Consider the following 24,846-nt stretch of genomic DNA (forward strand, 5'->3'; position numbering starts at 1 on the left):
ACAGGCTACGGGATGGAGGAGGGATGGGGACAGTGGCAGCTGAGACGCTCCCCTTTGTGGGCCGGGGGTGGTAGGCACAGTGGTTCCTTTCTTGGCTCTTTCATATGTGCTACATGCTCTTTGGTATATATGCTACATTTTAAACCCCTCCTCCCAGTTTTAAAAAATACATTACTTAGAAGTATATGTAAGTTATTTAAGCAAAGGAATCCTAGGTAAGCGTGGTTCACTTCCAGGGTCAGGTCTAGATGAGTGGGAGGTTTGCAAGGAGCACTGACGAGATGGCTTCTGTGGTATTGGCTGATTCAGATATCACAGAGTGAAAAATAATTTTCAAAGAAAGAAGAGGGATACAGAGGATCAGCGGGCTGCACAGTCTTGGTGCTGGGCTCCCAGAGCCCACACGTCCCACCTGCCTCCATCAGAGCGTGGCAGATGGCAGTGCAGGGAAAGTGCACTTGACAGCAGCAGTGGATTGCTGTCTATGACCTACCCTGTTCCTGAGCCACGTGGAACTTCCATGCTGGAGAACACAGCCACGTCACTTGGCAGGCCCTGCCCCAGGGACAGGTTCTGTGTTCCTCTAGGACTTTGGCCTGTCAGCATTGGTCTCCTGAAAGAACCCACTGTCCTGTTAGTTGGAATCACTGGATGGTATGGCAGGAATTCTCGTACCACAAATCAGTGTATTATCACTGTAGTTTATGAGTCAATTTTCAGGGACTTGGATGCTACAGACAGTTAATTCCCCAGGACTGCTCCTGAGCTCTGTGCACCTCTGAGTACGAGGAGTTCGTACTGTCTGCCCCTTGGCTCATACCTGTCGTAGCACTTAGGCTATTATAGGACTCCATGAACTGTTGGAATGAAAAATGTGATTGAGTTTCTCGCCCTGCAGAATCAAAGCCTAGACCATAAATTGTCAAGAAGCAGTGATTCTATGAACACATGAAGAGCTGCTCAACATTGTTAGTCATCAGGGAAATGCAAATCAAAACCACAATGCAGGGGCCGGCCCCGTGGCGTAGTGGTTAAGTGCGCTCGCTCTGCTGCTAGCGGCTCGGGTTCGGATCCTGGGTGCACACCGATGCACTGCTTGTCAGGCCACGCTGTGGCAGCATCCCATATAAAGTGGAGGAAGATGGGCATGGATGTTAGCTCAAGGCCAGTCTTCCTCAGCAAAAAGAGGAGGATTGGCGTGGATGTTAGCTCAGAGCTGATCTGCCTCACAAAATAATTAATTAATTAAGAAAAAAATCCACAATGCAGTACCACTTCACACCCACCAGGGTGGCTATAATAAGAAAGGAAAGCAGTAAAAAGCATTGTTGAAGATGTGAAGAAATTGGACCCTTGTGCATTGCTGGTGAGAATGTAAAATGGAGCAGCTGCTATAGAAAACAATTTGGTAGTGCCTCAAAATGTGAAACGAGTTACCGTATGTTTCTCCAGCATACCATTTCTACTCCTAAATGTATAGGGAAATGAAAACATACGTCCGCACAAAACTTGTGCAGAAATGTCCACAGCAGCATTATTCATAATAGTCAATAGAAACAACCCATTGTTAGCTGATGAATGAATAAACATACAATGGAATGTTATTCGGCGATAGAAAATACTGGAGTACTGACACATGCTACAACATGGGTAAACCTGGAAAACATGCTAAGGAGAAGAAGACAGTTACAGATGTCACATGTTGTAGGAGTCCATGTATAGGAAAGGTCCAGAATAGGCAAAGCTGCAGAAGTTAGAGCTTCCCTTGGACCTGGGAGGCAAGACAGAGGGCATAGGCGTAACTGCAGATGGGTGCGAAGTTTCTTTGGGGTGATGAAGATGTTCTGAAATGAGATCACGGTGATGGTTGTGCAGCTCTGTAAATAGACTAAACACCGTTGAATTTACAGTTTGAGCAGGTGGATTTTACAGTACGTAAGTTACATCTCAGTAGAGCTGTGAGGGGAAGAGCGGCAGCAGCAGCTGGCCCTTCTTGCCGTCGCCCCTCTCACCAGCCCCTCTGGGACGCTCTCCTCTCTGTCCCCCTCCCTCCCCTGGGTCACTCCCCCTTCCTGGAGGCAGACTCACTGAACTCCAGTCTCAGCTACGCCACTCACTAGCCGTGTGCCTGGGCAAGTCAGCTATCTCTGGACTGTTTCCTCCTCTGTGCATGGGGACTGGAATGTCTGCTGCCTCTCTCTAGGATTGCTGTGAGGTTTAAGTGAGGTGGTACATTAAAAAGTTCCTGATAAAATGAAGGCTTGGGAAGATGGTGAAAATGACTAATCCTAGGAATAAAGCAGGTGGTCTGATCTTCTAAAAGAAAAAAAAGAACTAAATGAACTGTGGATAATGAACCAGGGAATAGTGGTGTGTGTCCCTATGAATATGGCAGTCATACTTGTGAATTTCCAGATTTTCAAATACTCTGTTCTGCGTGACACTTACACAACTTCGCCATCACGAAGAAGCTTCTATGATAAGGAGGATTTTGATAACTGGTAATGGTGGAAAACAGACAGAAAGAAGTGAGGACAGAAGGACACAGCTGTAGCAGTAGAGGGTGGGGTTTTATGGGACCTGGAGTGGGGAAGGGATTGGGGTGGAAGATGAGGGCAGACATGTGGCCGCAACCTGGGAAGTAATGCGTGTTGCGTAGGGCAAGACTTAAACATTGGAAAAGTGGCTGGAACGAGAGTGCTGGCTGCCTGCCAAGCCTGGGGGTCTGCTGACCCTACAGAGCTGTGCGCTTGCCTGTCTGCCGGGGTCCCCTTCCCTGGACCCATTGGCCTGTTCATGTTATTCAGTAAATTGTTTTTGGAAAGACTTCAGAGTCTGTATCAGCAAGGGTGATGCCATGCGTGAGGGAAGTGCTTGTTGTGTAACCTTTTGGTTTCTGATTGACGCCACACTGTGTCCGTGTAGACGGTAAACTCCCATCCTTTACAGCTAACGAAAGTCCTTTAACTTGCTTCTTGACACTTTTTCTTTTTGCCTTCTCTAGGAAACCACTCATTGCTTGTGTGGAGAAACAGCTGTTAGGAGAACATTTAACAGCAATTCTGCAGAAAGGTAGATTTTCCTTATTCTTGTGTCAAACTGAATAATAGTCCTTAATTCATTAAGAAAGTTAAGTGAAACACTGTAAATAACAATGTAAAGACATTTGTTATTATAATAAGACAATCATAAAAAATTATTAAAAATAATGAGTTGATTAGCCATTGAGGGGAAAATGAGTTGAGAAGTAGTGAAAGGCATCTGGTAGAAGTACAGTACAGGCTAGAACGACGTGAAGTGCCACACAGGTTGGGAGCTTCCCAGAGACCCTCTAGACTGCAGACAGCTGGAAGCTGGGTACTTACACAACACTCACTGTGTCATTGTCTATGTACACTGACATGGGGGGGGACACTCAGAGAGCTTCCGCAGGGGCACACACAGGCTGTCTGTGGTGGGACAGGCTGTTAGATTTTCACGGGGCTTCCTCCCTGTACCCTTATTGTGGCTGATTGTCAGATGAAGTGCCAAACATGTGGTCTGCTTGAGCCAGAGGACACTTTTCTATGCTGATTATCCTGGAACAACAAGCAGACAGAAAAGAGAACACGTTATATTGCTAGTTGTACAGTTTTAGCTCCCCTCACATTCGCTGGTGGTGGTCTTAGAGCTTTGTTAAAGAGTAATTCAAACTGCTCTGCAGCAACAGTGACACTGCTTCTTGTGTATGTAGCCTGTCCTTTTATAGTCGATATGATATAGTTACTCAATCTATCCTTTTTTATTTCTACCCTTCAAAATGTGCTTAATTCTCTGGAAAATTATAATGAGCACGGTCTAACCTTTTATAACACTTTAGTACTTACCGTTAGTTTTTATAACTCTTACGTATTTAATGTTACCATTTGATAATCATTTTGGAACTACAGGATCTATTTCAAGGTATTGGAAACCTTAAGGTTTAATTTGGGGAAGACCCTAAATAGTACCCAAATATATCCTGGTTTGGGTTCTCCTTTGCCAGATAGGAGTAATGAGATACCTGAAAGTGAAACTTCCTAGTGAAACCAGAATAGAAAACGGAAAGGGGAAAGAATTAGCATTATTGAGCATCTACTGTGCTTTGTGTAAATATCTTCTAGTCCCAGAACAGCCCTGTGAAATTCTCAGCCCCATTTTACAAGTAAGAAAACTGAGGCTCTAAACAGCTTGACATTGGTGCCTTGAATCATAGCTCTTAAGTTGGGAGCCAGGGTGCAAACCTGGATGTCTTTCTCCTCACACCACATCAAAACCTATCAGGCGGTATGCATGGACGCGGTCTTAATTTACCGTCCACCTAAAACAAGTGCATTCAAAATTCATACTAGGTGTTTTTTTTTAAAAAGGAGTCACTTTATAAGAAAAAAGCACTTCAAGTAAATAGTGTAAATTTGCATAAATTGTTTCAATGCGTAGGGTTTTTTTTTTTGTGAGGAAGATTGGCCCTCAGCTAACATCTGCTGCCAGTCTTCCTCTTTTTGCTGAGGAAGATAGTCCCTGAGCAAACATCTGTGCCCATCTTCCTCTGTTTTATATGTGGGACACCTGCTACAGCATGGCTTGATGAGTAGTATATAGGTCCATGCCCAAGACCCAAACCCACAAATCCCAGGCAACCAAAACAGAGCACGTGAACTTAACCACTGTGCCCTGGGCCAGCCCCTCAATGAATAGTTTTTGATAAGCAAAATAGTTTTAAGAAAATGGTAAATTATATGTATGTAAAAAGCTTAATCTAAATTTTATTAGAGACATTTACAAATACAAAGCTGTAATTTTTGAATTCTTGAAGACATTATTTGGGGTTTCAGTAAGATAAATTATAAAATAAAAGTTATTTACATCAGTAGATCAAAATGTAATTTAGAGAAATAACATTCGGACCCCTTGCTAAGGATCTGTAATTATAGCCCCATGATGCATCTGTGTACATCTTTAAACCACCTTTGACGTGTGGACATTGTGCCCGTTTTACAGAAGACTCGGAGACTTTGTGAAGTAACATGAGTAGCTCATAGCTTTTCTCCTCTAACTTAGCTGCCTCTCCATAGTTATTGTAAAGGAAATATTTAGAAAATCTATGAAAGCTCCTCTGATTGTAGTAGTTTTAGAAAATCTCTATGAAATTTACCTAAAACAGTCAAAACTTTTAAAACTTTTAAAATGAAGTTAAGTACTTCAACATATCTGATAAACAATAAATGTTTTTCTCTCACAGTTTTTTATATCTGAATAAAGTTAATCAACTAAAAGATTAGATCTGATAGCTTATCCTTTGACAATACACTTTCTGACCGATGACTAAATGAGAAGTAACTTTGAATCATGAACTTCCCAGGACAAAGAGCTGACATGAGTATTTTCAGACCATTGCCACTTTAGTGAAATAAGAGGGCTTTAGTGACGTGAAGAAATAAAGAATATATCTCCCAGCATGTTCAGAAAAATGAGATTCACCTAAGGAGATGATAAAGTTTAACTTTTAAATTAGGCACAGTGAGAGATTAACAACTTCTGTTTGGCGTATCTGAACTGCCAGCTTGACTACTCTTGCGTTTTGGGGCCATAATTAAGTAAAATAAGGGTGACTTAAACACAAGCACCAAGATTCCTGACAGTCCATCTGATGACTGAGACAGCTACTAAGTGACTCACGAATACAGCATGGATCTGCTGGACAAAGGGATGATTCGTGTCCAGAGAAGGGCGGAGCAGGACAATTCGAGATTTCATCACGCTGCGGAGAACGAACCACGTGCAATTTAAAACTTATGAATTGTTTATTTCTGGGCTTTCCCATTTAATATTTTCAGACCTTGGTTGACCACAGGTAACTGAAACCGTGGAAAGCGAAACCACAGATAAGGAGGGACTACTGTACAGAAATAAGGAGTATTCCCTAAATTTCTAAGTTACATATTAACTTTCTTCTGGTGCACACCATATTCTGCTTTAGTGTTTCCTCATGCTGACTTACTAATGTGATATGCTAACACTGACTGTGTGATCTCAGGGCTTGATCACTTACTTGATGAGAACAGAGTGCCCGACCTCACTCAGATGTACCAGCTGTTCAGCCGCGTGAAGGGCGGGCAGCAGATCCTGCTACAGCACTGGAGCGAGTACATCAAGGTGTGTGGGGTTTGTCTTGACAGTGTTGCTAACTGCTTTGTGCAAGGGGTGGGTGCCCCGTCTCCAGGAAACTGCAGTACCCAGCAGAGGGACCTGGACTGCTTGGAGGGACATCCATGTCTTCATTGAAGGTGATCGGGTGGACAGTGGTCTTCCATTTCCTTCCAGATCACTTGTGCCAACTTTTTTTTAAGATAATACCAACAGTGATCAACACCATCCAGGTATAAACATGACTTAAAAGGCTAGTTTGGCTATTTGTCATCAGCATAAAGACTAGTTGAATTCTACAGTCATGGTTTTCAAAAAGTAATCGTTTTTGGTGAATCTGCTTCTTAAACGTGATCTCATGCATTTGCTCAGTGAGAACTATTACATGTTTTGGTATATAAGGTTGGTGTGCCTGCTGCTTTATTTCCTAGCAATCTAGGGTTTATTAAACATACACTTTCATGCTTCTGTAGTGCACGTGTGTGTGTATGTGTGTGCATGTGTGCCTTTGGTCATAAAAAGGCAACAGGAGGGATCCTTGTGGTGCTGGAGTGTTCGGTGTCTTGACCGCGGTGATGGATGCATAAGTATGCACGGGTGATAAAGTCTAGAGGACCTAATACACATGCGGATGAGTTTTGAGAGCCTGGGGCGGCCTGGATGAGACAGTGGGTAGCCTGGTAGTGATGCTGCTCTAGGGTTTTACCAAATGTTACCAGGCAAAGTGTACAGGGATCTCTTTACTGTTTCTACTACATGAGTCTGTTATTATAAGAATATTTTCAATTAAATAAAAAAGATTAAGGAAAGCTTACATGCTGCTTTGTGAAATAATCAGTCCTGAAGTCACGTATCAGTCTACACGTGGAAAGCTTGTACACACACACACAACACCCCTCCAAGATTTTGTACAGCAATATTGAGCTAAAAGTCATAACCAACGTACACTGGATCAGCAACAGAGCTCTATGTTAAGGAAAGGCTAATGGAAATTTAGGATTTTGCCACTAAGTAGTCCTCAGCAAACAGGAATATGTGCTGAACACAAGAAGTTCACCTTTGCAAGTTTCAATCTGGGTAGTAAAAATCCATGATGTGACCACCGTTCCTGAGTGTCCCTGAATGCTGTGACAAAATAGGAGATTACATTCAACCCAGTGTGTCATTATCAAGATAAAGCTGATCATTGCAGTTTGTGTACATTATTTTAAAATGGGGTCAGTACAAAAGGATACAGAGTAAAAAGTAAGTCCCCCACCCCTGCTGGCCATACAGTTCCCTCCAGAAGGGGTTTACACCAGGCTCACTGGTGCCTTCTCACCAGTCATGTGCTTCCGCGTGCATGTGTGATGTCAGTAAGCGTGTCTGTGCTGTGAGACCCGTTTGTAAGATACACGTATATTACAGTGAATGGTAATTGCATTCACTACCTCTTCAGCTGGTAGTTTATATCGTCAGCTAACTATTGTTGTCACACAGACTTTTAGTAATATGTAATATAGCATTTTTGAATTAAAAATACAAGCTGAAAACCGGGCTATTCATGGTTAGAAGTGAAAGAGAAAGAAAATTAGAGCCAGGAGGCCCCACTGGGTGTCTCAGGTTAATGGGAATGAGTTTCTGTTTGAGGAATTTATAAGTGCAAGTTCTTTAAAAAGCAACGGATATTTTCCCAGTAATTTATAAATTCTTCCAGAAGGAGAATTGTAACACTAAAACATTAACTGTATACTCAATTTTTAGAATGTGGACTGAATTTGTGAAACTTGAAAATATTTAGTATTTAATACCAACAGTAATTATATTAAACAATCATGATTGTTTGCTAGCAGGAGAAAATAATGTATGGTATCATAAACCTGTTGATGACTTGGAGTGTGTGTGTTTGTAGACTTTTGGGACGACGATTGTTATCAATCCTGAAAAAGATAAAGATATGGTGCAGGACCTGCTGGACTTTAAGGACAGAGTGGACCACGTGATAGAAGTGTGCTTTCAGAGGAACGAGAAGTTCATCAACTTGATGAAGGAATCCTTTGAAACATTTATCAACAAGAGGCCAAATAAGCCTGCAGAATTGATCGGTAGAAAAACTATTTCTATACATTTTTTTAATATGGGAAAATAAGGCTAAACTCAAGCAAATTTTTTCCCACAATGTTCCAGCTCCTCATGGGGAGCGTGAAGGAAAGACTTGTATCATGCCCTCTTAAAACACACATTTTCAAAAACCCGTATACACATGTGTGCATATATATATTATATCTATGTGTAAGTATGTATGCAAGTATGTGGTATTTCCATAAGGGAGAATGTGGTAGTAATTTTGTAAAGAAATGAAGCTTGACTTCACAAAAGAGGGAAGGGACAGTAAAGATTTATTCTAGTTTGCGTTTCTTTTACTAGTAGTTCCAGAGCTGTATTTTGTAAAGATGATTCTCTTGATTCTCTGTCTTGATTACTAGCAAGTAATTTCTGCTCAGAAATTGGATTGAGAATGTTTGCTATATACAAATACTTCTGTGTTAGGAGGACAACTTTATAAATCTCTAGATAATATTTAACATGAGATAGTATTTAGTCACTATCTTTGCATCCTCTAATCAGTATTAAAATAGATAAAATTGGATGGGATCTCAAAAGATAGCATATTTTAAGATGAAACAGTTTTTAATTACCACTTTGTACAATTATTTCATGATAATATCAAAATATACTTCAGGATTCATGGAATTTCACTAGTCAGTAAAAGTTTTTTAAAATTTACAGGAGGCAAAGGGCAAAGAAAGGTGTTATACAGTGATACAAAATTGGGCTTGTGTGGATTATTGTTGATGTATGATGGGAACATGGAGTTCATTATACAATTGTCTACTTCTGTGTATGTTCAGAATACTTCATAATAAAAAAATATGCAGAAAAAAACTAATAAAAGCAATGACAGAAGAAATTCACAGGCAGTTTACTTTGGCCTCTTGGGAGTCTGGGCTTCTGGAAGTCTTGGTCTCCCCCTTCCTTGAGCCGGATCATGGCTGGTTTGTGTCATCTCAGAGACAAGAAGCCAAGTAGAATTGCTCTCATGCCTGCATTCAGGGATGTCACCCCTCAAAGCCCTGAGAAAAATCCTTTCTCTTTAAGAAAATCTCCTCCAAATTTATCATACCACATCTTGAAGATGAGGCATTCCAGTTTCTGGAGCAATAATGTGTCATGAAACCCAAGCATGTAACTAAAGTATTTATTCTCACATGACTTGAAAGTACGTATCTTAGAAGATCAGATATTTGCCTTTTTCACATAACAGTGTCATTTTGGAAAGTTTCTGGAGTGTTACTGTCCAATTTTTGCTTGTAGAAATTAAAGACGTTCTTTTTTCTATTTAGAAAATGTGTTGTATAACAAATGCTTATTTTTCACGTAATTTAAACTCTTCCTCTCACAGCAAAGCATGTTGATTCAAAATTGAGAGCAGGTAATAAAGAAGCAACAGATGAGGAGCTGGAGAGGATCCTCGACAAAATCATGATAATATTCAGGTTTATTCATGGTGAGAAATACTCCATATTATTTCTGTTAATATTGGGCGTGTAGAAAATGCTGTGTAATCAAAATACCGATATTTGGGCCCCGTCTTTCCTTGAGAAAAATTGACTGAAACATTTCCTCCTTCATGTTAATACAGCAAAGAGAGTGATGGCCACAGGTGATTGAATTGAAACTATTCTTTTGTGGAAACTGGACACAAGGATTCCGTGTCCTTAGAGCTGGTTTGCATCAGAATGCACACTTCTTAGGGTTTTCAGCAGTTGACGTGAACGTTTGCATATTAACTATCTCATGTCTCATGTTATTCTCATTTGCTTATAAATAGGTAAAGATGTCTTTGAAGCATTTTATAAAAAAGATTTGGCAAAAAGACTCCTTGTTGGAAAAAGTGCCTCAGTCGATGCTGAGAAGTCTATGTTGTCAAAACTAAAGCATGGTAAGCTTGTGGCCCTGGGGTTCTGTCCTGCCCGGGGCTGGAGTTACAGCACTGACAGGTGTTGCTGCTGGTGTTGTCATCGACCCTTCGCTTGTATTGCAGAGTGTGGCGCCGCTTTCACCAGCAAGCTGGAAGGCATGTTCAAGGACATGGAGCTCTCCAAGGACATCATGGTTCATTTCAAGCAGGTGAGTTGTGTTTTTTTCAAGTAAAACAGGTTATTAAAAGGTAACCCACTTTAAATTATGTGAAATAGTTATGTAAATTATGTAAAATCCTGGTCCTTAAAAATAGCACTATTAATGTCTCACATATTCAAATACCTTAAATTCAAAATTAAAAGAAAAATAATCCCTAAAAATGTATAACAAAAGTTGGATTTAAATGAGTTTAATGGTATCTTATCTTGGTGATGTAACCAAAGAAGAAGAAAAAATATTTCAAGTGACTTTGGAACACATTATGTGGCTTCAGCGGAATATATTCTAGGGATTAGAATAAATGCAAACACGTGTTAAAACTGTATTTTGAAAATTGCACCATTTACTTTTTTATAAATTATTTTTCATGATATTCTAAAATAATTATTTTATCTTAATTTTCTTTGTTTTAGTATATGCAGAATCAAAGTGACCCAGGCTCTATAGATCTAACAGTAAATATACTTACGATGGGATACTGGCCGACGTACACACCTATGGAAGTACATTTAACTCCAGAAGTAAGTGTTTCAAAGACTATTTGTTGTTTATTTTTGATATGCTAGTCCTGCCAAAGCACTCTATATTTCTTCCCTTGTTATACCCATACCATGCACAGACATGTTATCTTGCAAGAAGTGTTTAATGGGACGTTTTTAAAATCACACACACAGTCAGCAATCACAATGTTCCTGTGGTCTCTGGAAAGCAGCGTTTTGAAGTGACTGCTTCTGTCCCAGTCCACAGCTCCTCCTGACTCAACCCGGGTCCACTGGCTGACCGTCAAGAAGGCATTGGCACAGTCCCTTGTTTCAGAAGTTACTACTTGTCAAATATGGGCCCTACTTGTCTGGTGATTATTTCCTTCCATTGTAGACAGCGCCAGAGTCTTGTGAACGGCACTACTGAGGGCTCTGTGTGTCAGCCACGACTTTGGGTGCTCTGGGGATTTGCAGATATGAGGGAGAACCCCGGGCTTGGGAACTTGAAAGCCAGCAGGGGAAGCAGCGTGAGCACCATTAATTATGATACAGGTGACGTGGAAAAGGGCTGGTTCCAGTGTGGGGTCTGGGAATTAAAGATGAAGCCGTTCTTTCTTCTCTTGATTTTCTTCTGTTTCTGACCTCACTAGTCAGTTGCCTCTGTAGTTTTCTTCTCTTTGTTTTTCTCCACCGATGTCCTGAGTGCTAATCTTCTCCAGAATCCCCACTCAGCGCCCTTCTCATCCCAAACCCCCGCTCTGGCAACTCAGCCCACACCAGCTCTCAGCCTCCAGCCTGTGTGTCCACTTGCCCACTCGAATGCACACAGACGTCCCAAACTCAGCATCCAAGATCGCTCTGTTTACCCTTCTCCCTCCCTCCCTGAGTCCCTCTGTCCTGGGGGGAGTGGGGGTGCCATTCTAACCAGTCCGTCCGCTAGATGTGAAGGCTCTGTGTGGCCCAGCCCACCCACGTAGACATCATGCCCTTCTATTCTGAACTCCTGGTGGGCCCCAGACCCACCCAGCTCTCTCCTTCTCTCAGGCCTCCATGTATAAGCCTCTAAACGGAGCCTCCTTCGGAAAACCTCCAGGCCCTGTCTGTCCCCAGCACTCGACTGCTTGTTAAGACTTATCTCCCCAGTCACCTTTGCCAGAACACGCTCCCTCACTGCCTCACCCCATTCCACCACAGCTGGGTGCAGACTCCACCCTGGGCGTGCCTCTCTCGTAGTGTTGCAAGTTTTTTCACTTTTTATTTTGAAATAGTTCAGACTCAGAGGAAATTTGCAAGAATAGTTCAAAGAATTCCCGGTACTCTCACCCACTTATTTTTATTTTATTTTTTTAATTTTATTTATTTATTTTTTTCCCCCCAAAGCCCCAGTAGATAGTTGTATGTCATAGCTGCACATCCTTCTAGTTGCTGTATGTGGGACGCGGCCTCAGCATGGCCGGAGAAGCAGTGCGTCGGTGCACGCCCGAGATCCGAACCCGGGCCGCCAGCAGCGGAGCACGCGCACTTAACCACTAGGCCACGGGGCCGTCCCCCCCGTCACCCACTTTTTAGCCTTGCCACGTGTGCTTCATTGTTCTCTTTCTCTGCATCTGTGCATTTTTTCCTGTCCATTTGAGAGGAGGCTGCCTCATGCCTTTACTCTTAATACCTAGTGGGTATTTCCCGAAAACATAACCAGAGCGTGTTATCAAATTCAGAAAATTAACAGTGATTATGAGACTTGCGTCCAGCATATAGCCACGTTCCAATTTGGTCAGTTGTCCCCGCTCTGTCCTTTGTACCAGGTGCAGGCAGGACCCACACTGCATTCAGTCCTGTCTTCAGGCTCCTTTCATTCTGACACTGCACAGTGTTTTCTGTTTCTTGCATGGCACACACGTGTTTTTAAAGCACAGGCCAGTTTTCATAGATTGTCCCTCAGTTTGGGTTTGTGTGATCAAACGCAGGTCATGCTGTCCAGCCAGAATCCCACCTGGGAGGTGTCGTTTCTTCTCGAGATCACGTCACTAGGCACTCGCTATTCATTTGCCCCCATTGGGATATTACATACAGTCATTTGGTTAGGGTGTTTGCCTGTTTCTCCACTGTGTTGTTAGAATCTTCCTTTTGTAATTTTTGGGGACGTATTTTAGACTGTGTAAACCTCTTATTCCCCATGACGATTTCACCTGCTTGATGTTCCTGCTGGAGTCCATTTTACCTTGATGAGCAGTGATTTTTTTCTAGCTCCATCGTTTCTCTGTATTTAGAAGCTGGCATTCTGCTCTAGGAAGAGCCTTCCCTTCTACCCCATTAATTTACTCATTTCTGTCTTTATCAGTATGAACTCTTGGATTCTTATTTACCTATTTGATGCTCAAATTGTCCCATATTTGGCCAGTGGGAGCGCCTGTGTGCTGGCTCCTTGTCCTTTTAACACACCCCCTGCATTTTGAGTACTTTTTTGTTTTCTAGCAAAAGTTGTTTGAGGCCCACCATACTGTACTCTTTTTTAATTGTGGTAAAGTATACTTACAGTTTACCATTTTAGTGTACAGTTCAGTGGCATTAAATTGTGCAACCATCACCTCTGTGTAGTTCAGAACTTTTTCATCATCCCAAACAGAAACCCTGGACCCATTGAGCAGTCACGCTCATTCACCTCCACCCCACTGCCCCATACCTAGACAACCACTAATCCACCTTCTCTCTGTGAATTTGCCCATCCTGGACATTTCACGTAAATGGAATCATACACTACGTGACCGTTCGTGTCGGACTTCTTGCACTTAGTATAATGGTTTTGAGTTTCATCCGTGTTGTAGCATCTGCAGTGCTTCATTCCTTTTTAAGGCTGAGTAATATTCCATTCTGTGGATAGACCACATTTTGTTTATCTGTCCATTCATTGGTGGGCATTTGGATTGTTTCCACTTTTTGGCTGTTGTAAATAATGCTGCTGTGAACATGAGTGTGCAATTTTTGTTTAAACACCTGTGGTCAGTTCTTTCGGGCATACCCCTAGGAGTGGAAGTGCTGGGTCCTACGATAGTTCTGTTAACTTGTTGGGGAACTGCCACACACTAGTGTACCACACCACAGTTTCCATGGCAGCTGCACCACTTACAATCCCCGGCAGTACACGAGGATTCCCGTTTCCCTTTGTTCTCCCCAGCATTTGTCATTTTCCAATTTTTGATTATAGGCATATCAGTGGGTGTGCGTCAGTATCTCCTTTTGGTTTGATTTGCGTTTCCCTCATAACTGGTTATGTTGAGTATCTGGTCATGTGCTTATTGACCACTTGTAGATCTTTGAAGAACTGTCTGTCCAAGTCCTTTGCTCGTTTTTTTTTTTTTTTTCTTTTTGTAAGGAAGTTCAGCCCTGAGCTAACATCCGCTGCCAATCCTCCTCTTTTTTGCTGAGGAAGATTGGCCCTGGGCTAACATCCGTGCCCCTCTTCCTCTACTTTATATGGGACGCCGCCACAGCATGGCTTGACAAGTGGTACGTTGGTCCTCCCCTGGGATCCGAACCCGCGAACCCCAGGCCACTGAAGCGGAGCGCAAGAACTTAACCACTATGCTACCAGACCAGCCCCTCTTTGCTCATTTTTTAAATTGTGTTGTCTGTCATTAAGTTGTGAGACTTCTTTATATATCTGGATACTAGTTCCTTATCAGATAAGTGTTTCGCAAATACCTTCTCCCATTCCGTGAGTTGTCTTTTTACTTTCTTGATAGTCCTTTGCACAAAAGTTTTTAATTTTGATAAAGTCCAATTAATTTACTTTTTCTGTTGTTACTTATACTTTTGGTGTCATATCTAAAAAACCGTTGCCAAATCCAAGCTCATGAAAATTTACCCCTATGTTTTCTTCTAAGAGTTTTATAGTATTAGCTGTTACATTTAGGTCTTTGATCCATTTTGAGCCTGGAATGGTGACTAGCAGAGTTAAGCACCCAGTGTTAGCTGCTGCTACCTTATAATCATTATTATTATCACTTCTAGGAATTAATCTCAAGGAAATAACTTTTAGGAAAGGTATGCATTAAGAGGTTTATCACATTACTGACTTATTTTTTAGGTGTGATATGGTGTAGTAGATACGTTTTCTAAGAGTCCTTATCTTTTAGCTGTATACTAAAACACTTAGAAAGGAAATGGTATCATGCCTGGGATTTGATCTTACTGAAGATGGGTAATGTGTACGTGGGGTGATCATGACTATTGAGCTGAGTTTTGAAGCATGAAGAGGAGTTTGCCAAGCAGATGCGAGGCTGACAGGCATTTCCGACAGAGGGCACTTGGACAGAAGCTCAGAGGCACTGGATGGCTGTGTCAGGCCCAGGAGCAGCAGGCGTTGGTTCATTCAGCTGTGTGGAATGCACAGCAATGAAGAAGCCAGACCTGGGTCTGCCCTCTTTGAGCTCTCCGTCCAGAGGAGATATTCACAAGTTGCTATAAGTGCTCTCAGAGCTAAGAGCATTGGAGAAGGCTTCTCTAAGGAGGCAGTTCTGAAAAATAAGTCGGTATTTAGGGAGGTGGGTGCGAGGTGGGTTCCCAGATCCGGTAGAGGAAACAACATGTGTGAAAGTCTGAGGGAGGACGGAACCGTGCACTCAGTGCAATAGAGGAAGGGACCACGGAGAGCCAGGGGAGGGGGGCATAGGACAGGCCAGTAAGGTCAGAGGTTCCAGAAGAAAGGGGCCTTGGCAAGCCACAGAAGCATTTCACTCTTTATCCTAAGAACTTGGAAGTGGCCGAAGACACTGACAAGGGAATGAGCAGAGTGCAGAAGGGGAGGAGCAGGACCCTAAGGATGCCAGCGTGTATGGAGTGGGCCGGAAGACAAACCAAAAAAGACTCAGAAGGCATGGACGTGCACGAGAGAGACGGGAAGTCCAAGCCGTGAGTGCCCAGATGCCAGGAGGGCAAGAGGAGGCTGCTGCGTGGACAGCTCTTGGGAGGGATCGTCTCACAAGATGAAGCCTGATGAGAGCCCGGTGGATTTGGCAGCACAGCCCAATGGTGATCCTGGGTGCAGAGTGAAGGGGACGTGGAAGGAACTGCAGAAAAGAACGAGCAAAAGGAAGTCAGAGGAAACCTGCAGTGCACAAGGAAACGTCGACAAACCCTATGAGAGAGATAAGAGAGTTGGTTCTTAGATCAGAGCAGGATACGGGAGTGGACACTCCGGGGAGGTGAGGAGCTCGGGAATGGAAAGTGAGATGACAGCAGTGACCCCAGCAGAAAGTCTGGAATGTGTAAGAAATCCTCCCAGAAAGTAAGGAACAGTGAAAATAATGGCTAGCTCATGTTGTGCATGCACTGTCCCAAGTGTCGGACATCATGCCTCACAGCAGCATGGTGCAGGGGCCTTGTCGTGGCTGGGTTCACCAGTGAGGCAGCCAAGGAGCAGTAGGAGTCAGTCAGAGCCTGAGCTAAGACCTGGCAGGGGACAGCCGGGCCTGCAGACAGCATCTCCACCCAAGGATGGCCTCTGTGGTCTTCGTTATATATGCCACTGGCCAGGGGAGCCTGGGGCGGGGTGTGCAGACTGCAGGATGCAACCTGTCTGTATGTTAAATACCAGTTCAATCATTATCTGTGTGTGAGGGGAAACCCCAGCGTCCTAGCATGGTGGACATTTTCACAGGTAGTAGAATCCAGAAAAATAAATGTCAGGGTATAGAACTGATCTTTTCAGTTGTGCAAAATAGTAAAAACTTTATCAATTGAACAGTGTGTTTAGCGTAATTAAATTTGTTGTTTTCCTGTGATTGACAGATGGTTAAACTTCAGGAAGTGTTTAAGACATTTTATCTCGGAAAGCACAGTGGTCGAAAACTTCAGTGGCAAACTACATTGGGGCATGCTGTTTTAAAAGCAGAGTTTAAGGAAGTAAGTTCTTGGTCTCTTTCATTTATTTTTTATTTTTTGTAAGTATGTTAATAGAATTTTTTTAAATTGTGATTGAACTTTGGTAGCAAAGAAAGGAAAAGATTATTCTAGATAGCTCAGCACTGGCTTTTCTAGGTCAATAACATTAAACAGTTGAAGGATTAATATTCCAGTCAATAAAAATAGGCATTTACCTAATTGAATAAAGAGCAAAGGATGTGAAAAAGCAACTCATAAAAGGAAGATTAGAAAATTGATGAGAACATGCTCTGCTTCTCTGCCCAGCAAAGGGCTGCAAATTGAAATGCAATAAAATGCCACTGTTGGACTGCGGAATTGATAAAGGCTAAAATGGAAAGAAACAGCAGCTCTCGCCCCCACTGCTGGAGGGAGTGCGTGAGCTTCAAGAAGGGCATTTTGGCAGTGCATCTCAAAACCTGTAGAACCACATGTGTTGTTACAGTAGTTACACTTCTGGGAATTCATGGTAATAAGACATTTTCCTAAATGGATGGATAAGAGTGCTCATTGCAGTCTACTGTTAAACGTGATCATTTAAGGGGAAAATGCATACAATGTATTGATAAGTGAAAGAAGCATGTCACAAAACAGTCCCTTCATATTTGCGTTGAACTTCAATTTTGTAAATAAAATTCAATTATGAATACTAAGCAAAAAAATTTCAAAATTCGTATTTTGCTAGCTATGGTAATACATTACCTCTATACATTATCATATAAACTGTATATACATATATACACAATTATATATAAATTATACGTATCATATTTCATTGTGTGTTATTGTGCAGGATGATACACATAAATCACACATACTATTCTTCAAGGTATTATGAGAGTTAAATTCCACACCCCGCCTTATTGGCAGGCTTCAGAATTGAACCTCTGCAGAATGCTTGCAGGACTGCAGTTCTCACCTGCCGTGGCAGGGCCTGAGGATGGGGCTTTCATGCAGGATACTCCATCATCCCCGCGGTACTCCTCCACACAGAACGAGCCACGTGTGGCCAGTCTTTGCAGTGGGGACTCTGAATAGAAGCGGGGAATCATGTGAGGCCCAAGGCCAGGCTTGTGTTGGTCATGTGCATCACAGGCACATAGAGCGGGAAGCTGGGCCGAGAGTTTGTGATGATGCATGTGCTGCTTATTCTGTCACTCTTCTTTTAGCAAAGATGTTGGCTGGATCTTCTGCCAGCTTCCCCTTTCATGCAGTTTTGTCACTGTGCCTTCTCCTGCTCCGTCCACTCACTCCAGGAGCATTCCCACTGCCATTAAGAGGACCTTGGCAGGCTAGAAATAGCGTAGAAGGGCACTGTTAGATCTGTATCAGCAATGTCTGACTTTAAGTAACAATAATACCTTGTGTTCAACATGATTTACTGAAGAACTTTTTTACTGCTTTAAAGAATATTTCAAGAGAAGAATTTATTTTTATTTATTTTTTTTGGTGAGGAAGATTGATCTTGAACTAACGTCTGTGCCAGTCTTCCTCTATTTTGTATGTGGGACGCTGCCACAGCATGGCTTGATGAGCAGTGTGTAGGTCCATGCCCGGGATGCGAACGTGCAAACCCTCAGCCACTGAAGGAGAGTGCATAGTCTTAACCACCAGGCCACCAGGCTGGCCCCTCAAACAAAGAATTTTTAAGTGTGAGTCATTTTATTCTTGTATAATCAGTAACTTAATTTCTTCTAATTTGGTGGCTAATTAGTAATTTCTCACGCCCCCCACAAAGTTTGAGAGAAAAAAAGAAGCCTCCTAAAATGTTGCAAAGGTTGTGCGCACAGCTTCACATGCCGTTGTCTGTTTTCTTTAAGGGAAAGAAGGAGTTCCAGGTGTCCCTCTTCCAGACGCTGGTGCTTCTCATGTTCAACGAAGGGGATGAATTCAGCTTCGAAGAAATAAAAACAGCCACTGGGATAGGTATGAAAACCGTCTTCATGAGCGTGCCGCTTCTGAGTGTCCTCGTCTTTAGAACACTCATTCATTTAAGAGAAGCTGTAGACGTGGTCTCTGCTGGACACGCTTGAGGGCATGGTTTCTTTGTTGTCAAGTGTCTAGTTCATTCTAACTGACTTGTGCCCAAATGTTCTCCCCATTCAGAGGACAGTGAATTGCGAAGAACGTTACAGTCCCTGGCCTGTGGCAAAGCACGAGTCCTGATTAAAAGTCCCAAAGGAAAGGAGGTAGAAGATGGAGACAAATTCATTTTTAATGGAGAATTCAAGCACAAGTTGTTTCGAATAAAGATCAATCAAATTCAAATGAAGGAAACCGTATGTATAAACTTTCTCTTTTTACTTACAGGGTATTCACCCAAGAATCGTTAGTTTTTATAGTAGTTTCTTGACTGTAGGGTTCTGAAGCATATTTCTAAAGTATCAAAATAGCTTTCATTAACTTTACATTCACAATAGGAATGATAATCAGAAGGAAGTGCATTTAACAGTCGTCATTCCTAGTCACAAAAATAGTGTGATAAGTCAGATCTTCCTATATCAGATTCTATTAGCATGGAGTGCGTGTCATTTCCAAAACCAGGGACTTATCTTTTTATTTTTGTACAGCACATTTAAGCTGTTCTCTCAGCTCGGCCTCAGGCAGGGTCCTGGGGTGGAAGCGGTGGGCGTGTGGGTGTCGTGGGCCCACTGATGTCGTATCTGTGATCCGTGTACAGCTGGAGCGTCTGTAGCTTTGAGTAGACTCACGTGTCAGGTGTCCAGAGCAGGTTCTGGACCACTGCTGTTAGGCCCTTCCTAATGCAGAAGCTCCTGCACCTCTGGCGCCCACTTATATAACAGTGTCCAGCTGCCCTGCCTGTGCATGTGAGTGAGTGAGGAGTGAGGTCAAGTCGGACAATACAGGACAGCTTTAATTGATCCGAGGTGGTATCACAAATGCTTTCTCTACCTCCAGCAGTGGACAGTGATTGCTTCACTTACCGAGAGGTGTTCACATGTAGCCCTGTCAGAAAATATGTTCAGATTACACAAAAAGAAATACAAAAGACCAATAAATATATGAGACGTTCACTCCCGATAGTAATTTTTTAAATTCAAATTAATATTCCATTTTTCATCTATCAATTTTGGAAATGTTTAAAAGTTTGATAATATCCAGCATTGGCAAGTATATGGGAAAACAGGCATTCTTTTTCATGTTTTTATTTTTTAAAAGATGTTTGGATTGGTACAGCTTTTTTAGTGAGTAATTTGATGTTTCTGTTGAAGATAAATGCACATATCCTGTGATCCGTTTTTTTACTATTAGGAATTTATAATGGAGTGATTATTAAATGTGTAAAATTTTGGAGTTATAATTTCAAAGTGGGGCTATCTGTTGTCTCTTTCTCCTAGAGATAACCACTACTTCCACTGCAGCTTTTTTCTGTGATGTACATATTATAAACCTTTCTTTTTTAAATGGGATCGCTGTCTATATGCCATTTATGTGTACGGTTGTATAACCTGTTCTTATTCTTCGTCATGGGCCTCTTTCCGTGTCAGGACTTGGTTTTTAATAGGGGCAGAGTAATCTGTCATGTGAATCCGCAGGAGCCTGGCAGCGCCCTTGTTGAAAGGCGTTTAGGTTGTTTCCATTTGTCCCTCCTGGAAATAAGGTCACAGTAAACATCCTGGTACAAACATTCCTGTGTGCCTGTTTCTTTAGTATAAGACCCTCACCCTGGAATGGCTGGGTCATGTGTACTTTTGTTACCTTGACCACTCCTTTGCACATTAAAGTCTGCCGGATTTTACTAGATTCCAGTTTCCAGTCTCACAGACGTGCCTGCCCTCCCCACACTTGCCCTTTGCCCACTCTGTTTTCATAGGCACGAAAATAGTTCGTTGCCATTTTAGTTTGAATTTCTATAACTCTGCGATTTAGTAGCTTATATGAATTACGTAATCTTTCCGGTCCTCAATTCTTCATCTTTTAAAATAGGCATAACACTACCTCAGGTTTTGAGAATTAATGAAAAATGTTTATAAAACTTGGCCAAGCACTTTATAAATGCTGGTGCTTCTCTTTTATGGTTAGCCATTTATATTTTTCTCTTTTTGATTAATTGTTCAAGTCACTGGTATATTTATCAGAATATTCTTTCTCTGATTAATTAGATGTTTTCTGTATACTAAGGAGATTGACCCTTTGTCATTTGTAACAGATAATTTTTTTGTTTTGAGAGGGTTTTTTCCCCACATGAAAATTTTTAAGTTCCCAAATGTAGTCTTATCCTTTATGGTTTCTGACTTGGGGTCAGAAAGACCTTCCTTTAACCCAAAATTTAAAAAAATATTTACCTGTATTTTTCTAGTAGTTTTTACATTTAAATCTTTCTTTGAGCAATGTAGAAATCACTTTAGTATCAAAAAGCAATCTAACCACCCTCTCTATTCCAAAACTGAATTGAAAATACCATTCTCTGACAACTTACTTGAATTATCACCTTTATTATATGTCATATTCACATATTATGGGTCAGTTTCTCAATTCTGTACTACAAATTCTATTGATCTGTTTCATAGCTAGCACCCAAATTCTTTTAATTAACGTACCTATTCCTATAAATTTATTCTGCCAACAAACATGAGAATAATTTTATGTCATTTCCCCTCCAAATAAGAACATTGACTATTTTATTCAGAGTGCCTTAAATTAATTTGAAGTTTTCATCTTTATCATACTAAATATTCTGATTCATACATGTCTATATGTATATATATATGAATATGTATAAATCTCTTCCTCAGAGTGGTCTATAAGTCTTGCATATTTCTTATTTGATAGTTCAGCAAATAACTTATTAGGCACCTACTGTGGGCCGGGTCCTCTGTGAAGCCCTGAGGATTCAGCTGTTAGCAATAAAGAGTAAGTCTCTGTTTCAAGGAGCTTTTAACCTTGTCCAGCAGACAGGTGCCAGATGACCACGTGCTGATGAACTTGTTACAAGTGAGGTAAAAGTTATGATGGAGAAGTATAGGAACGCCCAGTCAAATGCTGTGGGTCAGAGAAGGTTCTCCCACCCAAGGGGGAGCTGAGCCAGGTCCCACAGAGACTGGGGAGACTTAGGAAGGGTTTGCAAAGGCACTGAAGGGTTTCAGCCTGAAGGGCTGGTGAGATGCTGGCACCCTGTAAAGGGATCTTCTCTCTTTACACGTGTAGCTAGTTATTGCTAGTATATAGATACTAGCGCTATTGATCTTTGTGTATTTATCTTGTATCCAGCCACTTCACAAAACTCTTCTTGGCTTTGGTGGTTTTTTAGCTGATTTTCGATTTTGCAGCTCATCCACAAATAATGATCATGTGTCTGCTCCTTTTCAGTATACCTCTTTAGTTTGTGCTTTTATTGCATAGCTAGAGCATCTAAAATAATACTTTTAAGAAATAGCACTGCTACTAGGCTTTCCCTTCTCTTCCTGATTAATTTTTCATCTCTAGTATGGGGAACATTAACCTTTTTTGGGTCATGGATCCCTTTGGAAATATGATGAAAGTTTGGATTCTTCCTTCCTGAAACATACTTACCTAACCTACATGCACAGACCTGCCTCTCCCCCGCCCCCTTTGATCTGCAGACCCCCATTAGGCAGCTATTTAACTAACATGAAGTTGTTACCAGGATTTGCTATTTGTTTCTGATAACAGCTCTTATAGCATGTTCAGGTTCTTTTTTTTTCTTAATTATTCCTTACATACTAAAGTTTGTTTTAAATCAAAAATAAATTTTCAGTTTTATCATGTTTTGCAGCATCTATCAAGATGATCATACAGGGCCGGCCCCGTGGCTTAGCGGTTAAGTGCGCGCGCTCCGCTGCTGGTGGCCTGGGTTCGGATCCTGGGTGCGCACCAACACAGCGCTTCTCTGTCCATGCTAAGGCCGCGTCCCGCATACAGCAACTAGAAGGATGTGCAACTATGACATGCAACTATCTACCGGGGCTTTGGGGAAAAAAAGGAGGAGGATTGGCAATAGATGTTAGCTCAGAGCCGGTCTTCCTCAGCAAAAAGAGGAGGATTAGCATGGATGTTAGCTCAGGGCTGATCTTCCTCACAAAAAATAAATAAGTAAGTAAATAATGATCATACAATCTAACCTTGAAATGATTGTGATGATCTCAGTTACATTAGTAGGTTTTCTGTTAATCCAGGATTATATAGGGTTTATATAGGGGTTTTGCAGCATTTTTATAAAGGAAATACAACTTCCGGGGCCGGCCCCATAGCTTGGCGGTTAAGTGCTCGCGCTCTGCTACTGGCGGCCCGGGTTCGGATCCCGGGCGCACACCAACGCACCACTTCTCCGGCCATGCTGAGGCCGCGTCCCACATACAGCAACTAGAAGGATGGGCAACTATGACATACAACTATCTACTGGGGCTTTGGGGAGAAAAAAGGAGGAGGATTGGCAATAGATGTTAGCTCAGAGCCTGTCTTCCTCAGCAAAAAGAGGAGGATTGGCGTGGATGTTAGCTCAGGGCTGATCTTCCTCAAAAAAAAAAAAAAAATTATTAAAAAAAAGGAAATACATCTTCCTAAATTCTTTTTCAAGTTTTGGTACTGAAGTTGCACTGTTCTTGAGAAATTAGCTTTTACTAGAACAAATAAAAATGCATAACAACAGGATTCATCCAAAGTTTGGCCTTTCTTTGCATCAGAAGTTCCTCACCTGCAGCAGGCCCCGTGGCATAGCGGTTAAGTTCACATGTTCCATCCGCTTCAGCAGCCCGGGGTTTGCTGGTTCAGATCCTGGGCGCAGACCTACTCACTGCTCATCAAGCCGTGCTGAGGCGACATCCTACATAGAAGAGCTGCAACTCTACAACTATGATACACAACTATGTACTGGAGCTTTGGGGAGAAAAAAGAAAAACGAAGATTGGCAACGGATGTTAGCGCAGGGCCAATCTTCCTCAAAAAAAAAAAAAAGTTTCTCACCAAACTCAACAATATGAAGTAATTAATACTGAAATATATCTCTACACTTCACTTTTTTCTTTTTCATGCAGGTTGAAGAACAAGTCAGCACCACTGAGAGAGTGTTTCAGGACAGACAATATCAGATTGATGCTGCCATTGTCAGAATAATGAAGATGAGAAAGACTCTTGGTCATAACCTTCTGGTTTCTGAATTGTATAATCAGCTGAAATTTCCAGTAAAGGTAAATGTATATTAGCTTAATGAAACTTGTATTATTGTACTAAACTTAAGTTGACAAAAGCATGTTCGATTCTCAGTACCTTGAAAATCACCATTTGTCCTACATTGTAAGTGATCATTTGCTACAAAAATTTACCTTTGTGTACACACTAAGTGTAGAAAAACTGGTAAGTGATGATAGTAGGGACTTTATCCCACATGTTCTTCATCACCATTGTAGGAATGATAGATACCTAAAACTCCCACTTGCAGGGATGCTGAACCTGCTTATACGTTCAAGAAGGGAAGAGGAGGTACTACATGGAAATCTGGACACATTTTTTTCTCATAGTTGCAGCAGTTCAGGTTATATCACAAGATTTTAAGGAAATCATACTAACAACTAATTGACTCAGCATTTTACAAGCAGGAAAGCATTTTTTACCTCAGTAGTATTTCCTCGATGCTGTTGCATAAGAAAGTCCACCCTAAAACCTTTTGGTCCATGTGTATTTCCTGGATTAAGTTACTGTCCTGGCTGTATGTGGACACAGGTAAGTTAAGGAAACATCATGAAGAACACTTTAAAGCGTACGTATCCACCTAGAATGTGTGAGACTCAGTGACTAAACCTGTTGCATGTGCTTTTGGGGTGGAAGTTCCCTTATCCCATGTTGTTCAGTCTGACAGAAGAGCAGCTGACCCTCCCTCTTCACCAAGGGAGTCAGGGTGAGGTGGACCAGTGAGTTGACATGGAAGTGGCTGGTGGGAGTGCCAGCTTACCTCAGCCAACACTGGGCTCCTGTACTCTCCAGAGGCGACATGTGCTCTGTCATGCTCTGTGCGGTCACGAAATGCTGCTGCATACACCGTTCTTTGCTGCCACGAGCCAGGGCCAGTGCTGATTTTGCAGATGTGAGGCCTGGCAGTTAAACAAAAGACTAAATAGCG

General features: G+C 42.0%; 1 protein-coding gene across 1 annotated transcript in view; it reads left to right on the forward strand.

The window, feature by feature from the left end:
- The window catches only part of CUL4A (cullin 4A), a 52,342-nt gene that overhangs the window by 25,249 nt on the left and 2,247 nt on the right, over nucleotides 1-24,846 (forward strand). Inside the window, exons 9-19 of the mRNA XM_058548530.1 lie at nucleotides 3,005-3,072; nucleotides 6,056-6,174; nucleotides 8,057-8,249; nucleotides 9,608-9,712; nucleotides 10,037-10,147; nucleotides 10,250-10,335; nucleotides 10,761-10,868; nucleotides 16,617-16,730; nucleotides 18,569-18,674; nucleotides 18,855-19,027; nucleotides 23,765-23,917. Of these exons, the coding sequence (XP_058404513.1) occupies nucleotides 3,005-3,072; nucleotides 6,056-6,174; nucleotides 8,057-8,249; nucleotides 9,608-9,712; nucleotides 10,037-10,147; nucleotides 10,250-10,335; nucleotides 10,761-10,868; nucleotides 16,617-16,730; nucleotides 18,569-18,674; nucleotides 18,855-19,027; nucleotides 23,765-23,917 (1,336 nt within the window). The remainder of the gene's footprint in view (nucleotides 1-3,004; nucleotides 3,073-6,055; nucleotides 6,175-8,056; nucleotides 8,250-9,607; nucleotides 9,713-10,036; nucleotides 10,148-10,249; nucleotides 10,336-10,760; nucleotides 10,869-16,616; nucleotides 16,731-18,568; nucleotides 18,675-18,854; nucleotides 19,028-23,764; nucleotides 23,918-24,846) is intronic.

Source organism: Diceros bicornis, chromosome 9 (genome assembly GCF_020826845.1).
Source record: "Diceros bicornis minor isolate mBicDic1 chromosome 9, mDicBic1.mat.cur, whole genome shotgun sequence".
Lineage (NCBI taxonomy): Eukaryota > Metazoa > Chordata > Mammalia > Perissodactyla > Rhinocerotidae > Diceros > Diceros bicornis.